This window comes from Ostrinia furnacalis, unplaced genomic scaffold (assembly GCF_004193835.3).
Source record: "Ostrinia furnacalis isolate ACB-3 unplaced genomic scaffold, ASM419383v2 OfSCF2566, whole genome shotgun sequence".
In the NCBI taxonomy this organism is placed as follows: domain Eukaryota; kingdom Metazoa; phylum Arthropoda; class Insecta; order Lepidoptera; family Crambidae; genus Ostrinia; species Ostrinia furnacalis.
The window spans coordinates 806141-820271 of NW_021132805.1; the positions used below are offsets into that span (position 1 = coordinate 806141).

Here is a 14131-nt window from a genome sequence, read left to right on the forward strand (position 1 = left end):
TATCGTAACAGACAGATATCAATATTTTGATCTTATTGCGGCATCATGCGACTTTTAAAGTGTTTTTTGAGATAAATCTATACTTATTTTAAGTTCTATTTATTGATTTGAAGTTTGTTTTATAAATTATAATAAATGAAAACAATATTGTTCTGTTTAATTTCATCCGTTTGTACTAAGCGTTTGTATTTGTTATAAAACTTTGAAAAACACAACAGAAGTCATAGAGAAAAATAGTGGATTAAAAATATTGTTTCAAATCTATAAAATAATCAAAGAAAAAATATTTATAAAAAAAAACACCTGTCAGTGTGTCATTTTGGCTGTCAAAATCTGTGTTTAGGTTACGAAACGAGAAAATGCGAATATTTGGTTATTTAGCAAAAAAAGTCGGTGACCTCACCGTAAAATATTCAAATCTCCCCGAATCCTACATCAAAAGAAGCTTTGAGCAGGTTGTGATCAAATTTGTGGCATCAAATTGGTTACTTTGGGAACATAACCTATAAAGTTTGTTTTTGTTTTCTAGGTCTATTGGAAGAATCCCACTGGGTATCCTCAGTATCCGAAGGCTGTAATAGCTCGTAAGCGTTTCAGGTTCACGACGAATAGACCGTGGACTGGCCAGTTTCGCCAGCAAAACGATAGAGATACTCATAGGAAAAAGGTGTTTTTGGAGCCTATTGGGGAATGGAGCTTCTTCCGGTAAGGTTTATTTAGTTTTAAATTAAACACCGACTTTGTCATCGATAAATATTACGCATAACGTGTACCTACCGTGGTATTAAAAAGATTTCAAGGCTATGAGTAGGTATCAATTTTATTCTTTTAGGTCAATGTTAAAGGTATCCAATGTATATGTAATTAAACAAATATAAAATGTGCTGATAATTTTCAACCCTACTATGCCAACTAAAGTGTTTTATTTAGTTTACAAAATCTATTGTGTTCTATAATAAATAATCTATTGAGTTTGTTCCGGCGTTTCTTCTCAGCACTTGCCATATGTTTGTCTCGAAGTGCTGGTAGGGCTCAAAAGATAGAGACACCCCCATAAGGGCTACCTTTTCTTATTTATTATTTACTATATTTTGACGTTCATAAGTGCCACTTGTGGTCTAGACTGAATAAATATTTTTGATTTCGATTTTATTACAAAGTTTTCAGAATGTAGACTAAATTTACTGTTGTTTTGACTTCCAGCGGAGACCGAGTGGAGGTGATGGTCGGCAAGGACAAAGGCAAGCAGGGCATCATCACACAGGTCATACAGGAGAGGAACTGGGTCATCGTAGAGGGCCTCAACACTCATCTGAGGACTGTAAGATGTTACTTTAGAACTTAGCTTATTCTTCGAGGTTTTTAACACTTTAACCCATTATATTTTAGTGGTAGACCGTATTTTGGAATTTTTGCAGATTACTTTAGATAAAAAATATAAAATTTGTATACTTTACAGGAGTTAATCCTATAATTGACAAACATAGCAAGTCAAAACTTTTCATTGTTGAACCTTTACAGCCATGTCAAACACCTTGCCATTGTAAAAGAAATGAGGTTTGTAGTTGAAAGGTTGTTGTTAAAAAACTATACTTTTACTTAGGTTGAGTTGCACCATGTAACATTAACAAACGTCAGAAATCTGTCGAACTGCATACAAAAAACACCGGTTATTGTTAGTTACGGGTAATATAAGTTGGTGTAATTCAGTCTTAGGTATGCTACACACGTGCCACCGGCTATAGTCACAAAACGCCGCCGCGGCATATTTACTACATTTTCTTGTGGCGGCGTTTCGTGGTTGTGCTTGTGGCCGGTGGTCCGTGTGCGGTGACCCTAAGAGCGATTTCGATTTAGCAGCGCGACAAACGCGCGTCAGACGCGCTGTTGAAAATTCCATGTGACAGCTGATTTCAAAAACGCTGCTGCCGTTTGCTGTCGCGCTACTAACGCCCTAATGTGAATACGCTGATACGCTCTTATAATGTGAAGCCATGCATCCACTGTCACATAGTATGAAATTTTCCGCAGCGCGTCTGTTGCGCGTTTGTCGCGCTGCTAAATCGCCTAAATGTAAAAGCGCTCTTACAGTAAAAGTAGAAGTTTGTACAAGTTTCTGCATTGTTTGTTACCTATAACATGCATGCATTTTGGAGTATTAATTGTGCTACGAAAATTCTAGGGTCACCTTGTCAGTTGTCACTAAAGGTTAAGAAAGACGTCACTGAACATCATAGGAATATTGTATGTAATATCCCACCTAATATTATAAATGCGAAAGTAACTCTGTCTGTCTGTCTGTCTGTTACGCTTTCCCGCTTAAACCTCGCAACCGATTTTGATGAAATTTGGCATAGAGATAGTTTGAGTCCCGGGAAAGAACATAGGATAGTAGAATAGCAAATCCATTGTATTCAAAATCTTAAGTGCAAATTGTAGTTTTCAAATTAATCATCTTTGTATTCTATAGAACTCGGCGGGGATCGAACCCGCGTTCCCTGGTTCACGTGTAGGCCAGTCCGACACCTTCACCATTCGTTTACCGTTGATTCGATTTTATACTTATCATGTCTTCCAGGTGGGCAAAGATAAGAACTTCCCCGGCGTGGTGATCCAGTCCGAAGCGCCTCTGCTGGTCACGACGGGAGTCAAACTGGTGGACCCCGAGACTTTGAAGCCTACTGAGATTGAGTGGCGGTACACGGAGGAGGGAGACAAGGTGAGATGGTTTAATATACATAATTATGTCAACGTGAAATTGTGAACTCTGTCAGTTTATAATATAACGCGTTAGATTGTAAACTAACAGTGGGTTAGGTTAGATTGTAATTTAACTACGTCAGATTTTAATCTGACGGAATTCACATTTTAAGAGACATTATAGAGACTAGCGGCCGCCCGCGACTTCGTACGCGTGGATCCCGTTTTACCCCCTTAGGGGTGGAGTTTCGTAAAATCCTTTCTTACCGGAATGCCTACGTTATAACATCTACCTGCATGCCAAATTTCAGCCCGATCCGTCCAGTGGTTTGGGCTGTGTGTTGATATACATAGTATATATTTAAATAGATATCATGTGAATAAATACTGGGGTGCCATTTGTAATGAGGGCTATCGTTTTTATACTTAACAGTTGGCACCCCTGGCGATTGACAGGACCTTACTCTACAGTGGCGCCATCTTGATGAGTGCAAATGCGATAGTCCTCCTACCACTTTAGCGCTCACCAGTTGGCGCCACTGTCTTCGCTACTAGCAAGTGACAGGACCTTACTCTACAGTGGCGCTGACTGGTGAGCGCTAAACGATAGCCCTCATTGTATTAGATGCGATTTTGCATTAAAAAATAATTTATCTAGCTGTTTACGATGAACTTACGAACTAAATGCTTTCTTCTAGTAGTAGTATATGCTAGCACCCATAACACAATCATATTAGTTGCTTACTTTGGGGCTAGATAGCGCTGTGTGAAATTGTCTAAAGATTAATTTATTCTTCCTTTCTTTCTCGATTGAATTAAAGAGGTAATAAACTTCTTACTTCTTACCCATAATTCAAAGGTAAGCTTAAATATCGAGTTTTACTTATAGTCCACTTCCCGAGTGGCGACCACGGGCCGGAAGACATAGTGTGGGCAATGGGAATGCCCCCCACTACGTGGACCGATGATCTAGTGAAAGTCGCAGGAGGTGCCTAGATGCGGGCGGCACGAACCCGTCATTGTGGAAATCCTTGGGGGAGGCCTTTGTCCAGCAGTGGACGTCATCATCATCATCATCATCATCATCATTTCAGCCATAGGACGTCCACTGCTGAACATAGGCCTCCCCCAATGCTTTCCACGTTGATCGATTGGTAGCGGCCTGCGTCCAGCGCTTCCCTCCTACCTTTACGATGTCATCGGTCCACCTTGTAGGTGGACGTCCCACGCTGCGTTTTCCGGTACGCGGCCTCCATTCCAGAACCTTGCTGCCCCATCGGCCGTCAGTTCTGCGTACTATGTGCCCTGCCCATTGCCACTTCAGCTTGCTAATCCGTCGGGCTATGTCAGCGACTTTAGTTCGTTTACGGATTTCCTCATTTCTGATTCATGTTAAGTGGACGGCATTTGACTGAAACAAACTAAATGGCAATGCCAGATTTTGTATGGAAGGTGGCGTCTTTTTTTTTCGCGCGGCCATCGACCAAACTTTGATTTTTGATTACAAAATAGTGTAATAAACCAAACTTACTATGGCATGTATACCTCTAAACTCAGTCTGAACTGAGTTACGAGCATTAGAAGTTTAATGATTTTCATACTAGATTTGCTTTTTGCGCGCAAGTTTTGTAAGAAATTGCAACAAAATAATGACATTGTATGTGTAAACAAACAATACCATCCATTAAAAGTTCCAGACATCAGTATGCAGCAGAATCAGCGCAATATTTTGTTGCAATTTCTTATAAAACTTGCGCGCAAACAGCAAATCTAGTATGAAAATCATCAAACTTCTGATGCTCTTAACTCAGTTCAGACTGAGTTTAGAGGTATACATGTCATAGTAAGTTTGGTTTATTACACTATTTTGTAATCAAAAAACAAGGTATGATCGATGGCCGCGCGAAAAAAAAAAAGACGCCAATTTCCGGCATTGTCTTTTCTTTTTAGGTGCGAGTGTCAAAAGCCAGTAGCAGAATAATCCCCATCCCGAAGGCAGCTGAAGAGACCATCGACTACAAGAGCAAAGAGGTGTACATAGAGAATGAAAAGAAAGATACGAAAGCAGATGTCATAGCAAAGGTAACAATATTTTCAATTAATTTTATTGTTTTACCGCGTGTAAGATGGTGCAATCTAGATTATCTAGATTTATGACCGTTTTCATCATCAATTCCTAATTTTTAAGTTTTTTTTTATCCACAACGAGGAAACTCTTAGCCTGTATCTCACCTGATGGTAAGTAACGATCAGGCCGAAGGTGGAAGCGAGCTTCACGCGGAATCCTCAACCACGGAGGAACTGGCTATCTTACCTCTAACTACTGGAACACAACAATGCTGTTAACATTGTTGTTATGGCGACAGACTTAGGTAAGATGGTGGTAGCTAGCCAGGCGGACTTAGAACAAGCCCTACCACCAACCAAACCGAACAGAAAAATCTGCCCCCACTGGGAATCGAACCCGGGACCTCTGCGTCTGAAGCAGGTGGTCTTACCACTAGACCAAAGAGGCGGTTCTGTGTGACCGCGTAACACAACAGGATTTTTTTTTCATATGGGTTTCTTAAAAATTAAGGATTGATGGTGAAAACGGGCATTAATGTTGTAACACGTTATACGATATAAGCCGCCACAGGCGTCTGAGTACACCGTTCATTCAAATTAGCACGAAATTGGACTTGGAAATTATTAGCAATTCGTCAAACTTATCAAGCTTTATAAGTTCTTTCGTTCGACTTCGTACGCGTGGACCTCGTTTAATTACTATGATGTTGATAGATGGCATTTCACGGCCCCGCATGAATAATTTTAAATTTACGAACGTCAAAATTTTTGCGCTGTAGATTTTAAACAATGACGATAGATGGCGCTTTATACCCACGTCTTATTTATTTTTTGTAATTTAATTGGTCACACATCGTCATATTATAGCCTATATGTTAATCAGGATTATAAACAATAATACTGTAAAGTTTCAACAAAATCCGTTCAGTAGTTTTTGCGTGAAAGAGTAACAGACATCCAAATATCCAAACTTTCGCATTTATAATATTAAATTAGTAGGATTTGTAGGAGGTTTGTTGTTGAATACTTTTTGTTCTTCCAGATAACTTTCGCGCCAAAACTCAACACTTTCGAGATGGATATCATGGAAGAAATGGGCATCAAGGAAGACAGAGTTCCCGCCAAATCGTACTGGTACTAGGTTATTGTAGATAAAATTAAAATTATTATTGTAATGTGATTCTGTTTCAAAATATAGCGTTTTATTGTATTTTTTCTTTTATTTGTTTTCCATTTTGCCTGTAGTTTCGTTTGTGTGGATAATTTTTAGAAAAAGAATACAAAAAGATGTCTGTAAGTTAAACAATAAGTAGGTAAGTAGGTACTCGTTTTCTCATTAACATAAAAATACTTTAATGTTCTTGAAAGAAACCGATGTGAAAGTAATAATAATTTACTGTCAATTTTTCGTTCACCTTGTAGAGGTCATAACATTATCTTATGCAATAATGTTGATAAACATTGATTAATTGAAAATGCAGCGATAAAGTGCATCACACAACACACAATTTTTTATATAATTTTATGAACGGTGAGGTTGGTTTTTTTTTTTTTTTTTCTATCTGTCTGCTCTCCCAAAAGCATAACGGAATTTCATCTAGTTTTTCTACGGCACGTTTCGTAGAGATAAAACTCCCTCTTATTAAAAAAATATATTTAAAGACTTCATATTTTCATAATTAATAAAACCCACATTAAAATTAATTAATTTTGTGTAATTTCAGTGTAAATTTTATCAAAGAATAATTTCAATACATTTATTTATTTTTCAAACCATTTATTTGCATTACATGTGTGGTTTGACAGTTGGTAATTTAATTTTAAATTATAAATACATAACATCAAAATCATTTTAGGAAATCTGTATTTTTTTGGTTTGTTGATGTATATCTTTTGTTACTTTAGTATTTATTGGTTGATATAACTACTAAGGGTTATGTACGAGGGGGGTAATTACTCGTATGATGCTGATTAGCGTGTGATATTATGATGATAATTATGACGTTGTGATAGAAACATTCGCACGTTGACACCGTGACGATAACATCCAGAAAAACATGTTTTGAACGTTCTTGTTGCAGCTAAAGTGTAAACAAAACATTGGAAATAATTTGTTTAGACTCAAAAGACAATTAAATAAAGTTTACATTCGAACTATAAGTTTTAAGAGACTGTTGTACACATTAGTGAGCTATTCTGACATTGAACCTATGACCCACGAGTCGTAACTCTGTCACCACCAGACTGGTGTCAAAAATCTTATGTAGGTATGACGTAATTAGCAAATACAATACAATGCTAATTCGTCACCTTTCAATATACCACATACCTACTTATTAACATTACAGGTGTTAATTAAACGATAACGTGACAATTTTGATTCTCAAAATAAGTTTCGTGCAACCATTTCTGATACTAAGTTCACTTTACGACACGTTTACAAGGGCGCTGTTTTAGTTTTCGTACTAAATGTTTTGATGGCGATTCGAATACGCAAACGATTCGAACTCGGAAAGTTTTTCGTGCTAGCCGTACAGGCAGTCTTTGTGTTGGCTGCATTAGGCAAATAATTCCAAAATATGTATCCTGTTTTTTGTGCAAAGTGATTTTGGATTGACGTTGGTAGACAATCGGAATTTAACACAAGTCCTACCAACCAAGCTGTGCAGAATTTTTTCCCTTACTAATAATTAAGTAGGTAATTGAACCCGTAACTTCTGGGTCTTACCATTAGACCGCTGCTATGTATTAGATTAACCCCCCTTAGGGGTACAGTTTCGTAAAATCCGTTCTTAGAGAGCATCTACGTTCTAAAAGGAACCCCCATGCAAAATTTGCATAATTTCTGAGATTTCGTGATGAGTGAGTGAGTCGGTGATCTTTCGCTTTTATAAATCTAAATAGCTAAATCCCCTCTAATATGAAAGCCTCGGCAATTCCACTGCTCCTAGGCAATAACCCGCATGGTTGAATAATAAAAAAAGAAGTCCTCACCGTTTGGACACCGCTCATGTTCGGCGAGTATTTCCACGTTGCCATTGGATCCAGTATAGTGAACTCCGTAGGAGCTCACATCATAACTGGAACTGTTGCTCGTCCCAGCCGTTGGAATTTGGTGGCCGTATCCGTTGCTGGTTACCGAAATGTGTATAGGTCTGTATTTACTATTTAACTGCAACGTCTTACTATCAACGTCATTACGTTTTGGCCCCCAACGAACTTGTTATCGCGATCTTGAGCAATAATATCAATCTTATCTAGGTACTAAGGATTATTGTTTGAAAAATAGCACGTAGCGACTAAGTAGGGCCTAATCGGTCAAATTCAAGGGCACAAATAGGAAGGAATTGGGAAATCCATCAAAGATAGAAATAAAACGTAGAGATAATTAATTAGCTACCTACTAAAAATTCATCGCCAGAAGAATGTTTTTTGTCTTGTGTTAGGACACAAGATGGGTAAATTGCCACCACCCATGTACCCAGTATGCCCAGGATACTACAGTACCTACGTGGACGAGTCGAAATGCAATTTTATGAATTTCCTGACGAAAATGAAGGCACCTTCGTGGTGCAATTCAACTCAAGACTGAGTGTGCTAAAGTCTCACTACGGGCACGGGTATAATGTATAATAATGTATGGATACCATCAAGACAATGTGACGAGTAGATTGTTATAATTTAATACTTAAGTAGGTATACCTAATTGAAGATTAGTATATACCTCGAGTATTGGACACGCTCTGCTATGCTTAGTTTTTGTACACTACCTACCTACTTAAATAGCAATGATACCTATATGTAATTAGCGTAGAAAACTCCCCAACCAATAATATAATAGGTAGTACCTACAATCGATCGAACCTGCAACCTCTGGCATAGTAAGTCTGGTATGCTACCACAAGTCCACTAGAAGACGGCCGCCTTTTTAACCGACTTCAACAAATAGAGGAGGTTCTCATAACTTACTTACTTAATCGTTAAATGTTAGGGGGGGGGGGTTTGTAAACAGGTTGTTGATTTCAATACTCGCCATATTTAGGGAGTTGATTAAGTAGCTTCTTCTGATCACGAATCAGTAAAAAAATTGACTTCGAAAAAAATTTAAAACGAACTTTAACTTTAGTTAGTCAAAGAAAAATACCTATTTACACTACAGCTACCTTTACGTGGCTTCCTTCAGTAGACCTATCCAACATGATAAGCGAGCGATCCGCATAGCTCAATGGTGCCGCAGTGTAACTATTGCAATATTGCGAGCCACAGTAGTTGATTTCGCACGGAAAATATTCGCTAAAAATTCCACTTTCGTTTGTAATTTTTTTTTGGTGGATAATGCGTTTATACAAGTCATAATAGATCACCTAAATAAATATGGCGAGGATTGAAATCAACACACTGTATAATGCATGATTTAAAGTAAAACTTTCTTACTTTTTTTCAAGGAAGAATCGAAAAGAATGTCATCTACATACTAATCTAGACTTTTATACTAATATTATAAATGCGAAAGTAACTCTCTCTGTCTGTCTTGCTTTCACGCTTAAACCACTGAACCGATTTTGATGAAATTTAGCATAGAGATAGTTTGAGTCCCGAGAAAGGACATAGGATAGTTTTTATCCCAGTTTTTGAAGCAGGGACGCGTGCGATCAAGTTTTTCTGTGACAAACAAAATTCCACGCGGGCGAAGCCGCAGGCAAAAGCTAGTATTTAGATAAAGGAAGTGCAATAATTACGACATGTTTCACGCACAGCACAACTGATCTTGTTTACTTGCTAATTGCTATAAATACGGTGGGATTAGGTCAAGTTAACGATAGCAGCTTGAAAATAGACCGTTAGCTGTAATATTTCCACTTCTTATCACAGAGGGTTAGGATGCCGGATGAATCTCAATTGATGTGAACTAATGATTGTTTGAGTTAGGCTGGATTGCACCATCTTACTTTAACTTAACTAACGTCAAAAGTCTGCCAAACTCCATACAAAAAACACCGGTTATCGTTACGGTTAAAGTTAGGTGGTGCAACTCAGCCTTAGTCAAAAGAGGACAAGTTAAATGATAACATTTAGATAACATGTATTAGTGATAAGACCTTTAATGTACACTTAGTAGGCAAATAAACAATTTGAATTTGAATTTGAATTTGAACTAGTAGGTAGGTATGAAGCTAGTTTTTGATGATTCGTAAACATCAGGTGATCCGTCTGCTCGTTTGCCTCCTATCACATAAAAAAAAAAAAACTTTGATTAAAGACTAAAGAATATTTATTAGGTACTTAGCCAATGGCATGTTTTGTGCATCTTTGCAAAACATCTTGATAATTATCTTTTTTTTTTTAATTTTAAGCAATTACTTAGTAGCTGTTGATTCGATTCCCAACTTATGCAATCTGTTCAGGTGTTAAAAAAATGTTGTCATTTGAAAATTTCTGAAACCGGCACTAACTTACTTTTTAGGTAAGTACCTATGTGAACTAAGTAGGTAAGTACTTAGTGCCGATTTGTGCATAGAGGTCTATAGACAGAGGGTCAAATTGTTACTCGCCTGTTTCATCAAGTTTTTCAGTTGTCTTCTTAGTAAGTGATCTGTGGTTCCAGTCTTTATTGGGGCAGTATGTACTCATATGCTTGGAGTCGTCTGGAGTGGAGGCCGCGTACCGGAAAGCGCAGCGTAGGACGTCCACCTACAAGTTGGACCGATAAGGGGGCGTCCATTAATTACGTGAGACAATTTTGGCAATTTTTCAACTCCCCCGCCCCCCTTGGTGAGATTTGCTGAGATTTTCCAGACCCCCTCCCCCTCCCCACAATCTCACGTGAGATTTCTTAAAATACCTACATATTTGCAATGTAAGGGTTAGTTTCGATTAGGATTTAATATGAAAAAAACCGTTTCTTCTAATTTCTTTATTGTTTAATCGGTTCAGAATAAAAAAAAATAATTTATCATTATCATTATAAAATATGTTTATTTTTTTAATTTAAAATAATCCAGTTTTCTCACAATTTGACCCTTTTTCTTGCTGAAAAAAATTATGTGATATTTGTCGAGACCCCCCCTCTCCCCTACATGAGATTTAGTGAGATTTTTCTTGACCCCCTCCCTCCCCTAAACGTATCACGTACTTAATTAATGGACGCTCCCTAACCTCATAAAGGTAGCAGGAAGGCGCTGGATGCAGGCCGCTGCCAACTGGTCATTGTGGAAGTCATTGGAGGAGCCCTGTGTTCAGCAGTGCACGTCCTATGGCTGAAATGATGATGATGAATATACCTACTCGTATGTAGGCTTGTGAGAAAGCATATCACGCGTTTACTACGTGTCCGTACTTTAACTAACATGAAACCTAATAATGTTATTAGATAATAATGCTTACCTAATTCACACAGATATCTACGACTCAATTGAACAATTAATTAAGTTTACTATCAGTGCATTATAAATAAATTTAGTTTGTATAAATTGGTAGACATTAGATATAAAACCGATGAAAGGTGGAGTGAACGGGTTTCTGTGGACACTTGAGTAGTTTTAACCGCCTCTAGTCTAAGGTTTAAACTGAGGTTTAAATATAGAGGTCCGGGGTTTGATTGGGACTCATTTAACATTATTACCAGGTTTGGTTCGTGGTAGGGCTTGTTCTAGTCTACCTGGCTAGGTACCACCATACTGTAGCCAAAACAAACAGCAGTTGAAGGTAAGGCAGGGTACCTACCTGCCATGTAGCACGCAACGTAGCATGTAACGTATCCAACCTTCAAGTGAGTACGTCTCGTCCACGGTCATCGCGTATCTGGCTGCGAGCTTCTGGATCCTACTGCGAGCCTCCTTTGTGCTCGCAGTGATACCGCCACTCGGCGGGTCGTTGCAATCTCCTTGCGAACCACGCGCGAGCAGCTCGCAGCGGGCTCGTGTCTATGTACTCACTTGATACAGTATCTGATACATTACATGCTACACGACTAGATGAGTATCCTGCTTACGATAGCCACTATGTTAATTCCTCTATGGTTGAGAAATACAGGTAAAGCTAGCTGTTACCTACGGTCTGATCATCATTTTCGTGACAGGTCCAATGACAGATTAACTGTCCCCGAGATAAACTTGACCCTCACTGGTTGGGTTATAGGTGGTCAAGCTGTAGATCCTGGCTACAAAGGAGTTGCAGCGGAGGGAATAGTCCCGTGCCGTGGTACACGATGTTTAAGTTTCCTTATTGGCAAATTTTTCAACGTGATCTACCCCACGCAGGAGTTGTATAATTTAAGCGCAACGTCATTTCTTATCAATGCAATTCTGATATTATTTACCTGATTTATCATTTTCGTAATCCATTGCGTCTCATCAATGCTTTACTGCACCTGCTGTTGGGATCTAGAACTTTCAAGAGATTGTTCAAAAGACTTGCACGTGGCTTAGTTCCCGTGGATTTCGTCGATCGTCAAAACCTGGAAAAATACTATCATTATGTTTTTCCTTGGATTTTAAACATTCTTTGTGATTTCATCAAAATCCGATTATGGGTTTTTGCGTGAATAATCCAGCTCTCATAATATTATGTAGGTATACCTATTATTAGTAGGTTATAGGAAGGATATGATGTGTGTGTGATTAGTAAAAAATCTTAATCGGAAAGCATCTGGATGCGGGCTAGGGTTGCCAGTTCCAAAAACACAAATGCCGGACTCAGTTTCATTTGGCCGGACATTTTACCCTAAAAGCCGGACATGTGTCATAGCTTCACGAGTGAGTGGTTGCCCAACGATGTGTGCGCTTCATAATGTTCTGTGGCTCGACTTTGCATGGCGCGGCCGCGGCAGTCAAATAAAAAGCCTAACAAAAGCCGGACAGGCCGGACAAGACCGTAAAAAGCCAAACGTAACCCTATGCAGGCAGCGCAGGATCCGTCATTGTATAAATTCTTGGAGAAGGGCTTTGGCCAGCAGTAGACGTTATATTTTGGCTGAAACGAACGAAATAATCTGAATTATAATTCATGATCATTCTTTGGGGGAGGTCTTTGTCCATAAGTCGACGTCCTCTATTGGGCTGAAATGATCGAACGAAATACTCATAATCTGAAAATATAGTTCATGATCTTCGTGTTCCATTATTTTAATTTTATTTTATTTATTAGGAAAACACCTTATATTACCTTATTATACCTACTTAGATACAGCCTAGTTACCTAAACGCATTTCCAGCTGTTTCTGTATTACCTAAACCAGACATCTAATCAAGAATTAAAGATAAATCCACTCACGACCTGTAGGCCTGATCGCCGCGTGCGTTGATGATATGCGTATTGCATTGCCCTGTATTTACTCGATTTTGAAAATCCAAGAAACAATACCTAAACGTAACTTTATTTCATTTTTCGTTTAAATATTAGTTATCCTACTAATTATTATTATGTTTGTATAGTTTGTAGTTTGCACCCAACTTGGAAAACTGCGACAGCTATGCGATTGCGAGCTAGAACTAACTTAGCTCAGCTCTTGGTCTGCAACCCACATAATCGTTCCATTTTGATGAGTATAACTCAATAGAAATGAATTGGATTAAAGGACTACCTACTACATTTTGAAGACTTAAGGAAGTGATATAATAATATTTACAGGGTGAGAGTTTTAATCCTCAATTTTCCCGCAAAAGTGCCTTCGAAAATTCGGCAATGAACGGGATATCCGCGACCCCTTTTGCTACACTACTTAAACAGCGAATATCTAAGGGTTTTAGAAAGACTCCTATAAAACAGTATTGTCTACATTCAAGGACTATTAAATTTGCCTTTTTTCAGTTCTTTCTACACAAACAAACTTGTAAATTTTTTATCATTAGGTAGGTACTTACTTACTTGTACAGATTTGATCGAGTGACATAATTTTACAACTGATTAGCATGCCACTAATACAGATTACAGACAGATCAGTAACAGAATGATTTGATCATGTTCCTACCATGTGAAGATCATGTCTACAATCGCTGATACATAATCTAGATTTGGATACAATTATAAGATTAATTGCATAATGTTAAATCAGCGTTTAAAAGATACACCGTCAGTTTTGTCTTCATTAGTTAATGATGCTAAATTACTGTGTCAACAAATAAGTGTAAGATTTTGAATTGTGCAATTTTATGCAACCAAAATACAACTCGTATAAATATTGTTTGGGACAAAGATTTATTGAAATAGTAATACATATAGTTAATTTAAAATAATTATTAAAATAAAACGTGTAATAACAAAAAAAAAGAAAATTTAATTTATGGTCTACAATCTGCATTTTCGTAGCATCTACGACGTTGGTCCCGTAGACGTAGCTACGTCTACGTGTCTACAGGGCCCGTAG

The 14131-nt window shown here is 38.0% G+C and overlaps 1 protein-coding gene across 1 annotated transcript; it reads left to right on the forward strand.

The window, feature by feature from the left end:
* Positions 1 to 296: 296 nt before the first annotated feature.
* mRpL24 (mitochondrial ribosomal protein L24) lies at positions 297 to 5977 on the forward strand. Its single transcript, XM_028308855.1, has 6 exons — positions 297 to 455; positions 530 to 705; positions 1204 to 1321; positions 2579 to 2719; positions 4651 to 4782; positions 5810 to 5977. The coding sequence occupies exons 1-6, from the start codon at positions 360 to 362 to the stop codon at positions 5906 to 5908; spliced, it is 762 nt and encodes a 253-aa protein (XP_028164656.1). The 5' UTR covers positions 297 to 359; the 3' UTR covers positions 5909 to 5977.
* The last annotated feature ends 8154 nt before the right edge of the window (positions 5978 to 14131 follow it).

What these genes read in the sequence shown, in the direction of transcription:
- mRpL24 (XM_028308855.1), top strand. Translation starts at nt 360, where the DNA reads ATGCGAATATTTGGTTATTTAGCAAAAAAAGTCGGTGACCTCACCGTA. An exon ending in TCAAAAGAAGCTTTGAGCAG is followed by an intron (nt 456 to 529) that starts GTTGTGATCAAA and finishes TTTGTTTTCTAG; the next exon opens with GTCTATTGGAAGAATCCCAC. An exon ending in TCAACACTCATCTGAGGACT is followed by an intron (nt 1,322 to 2,578) that starts GTAAGATGTTAC and finishes CATGTCTTCCAG; the next exon opens with GTGGGCAAAGATAAGAACTT.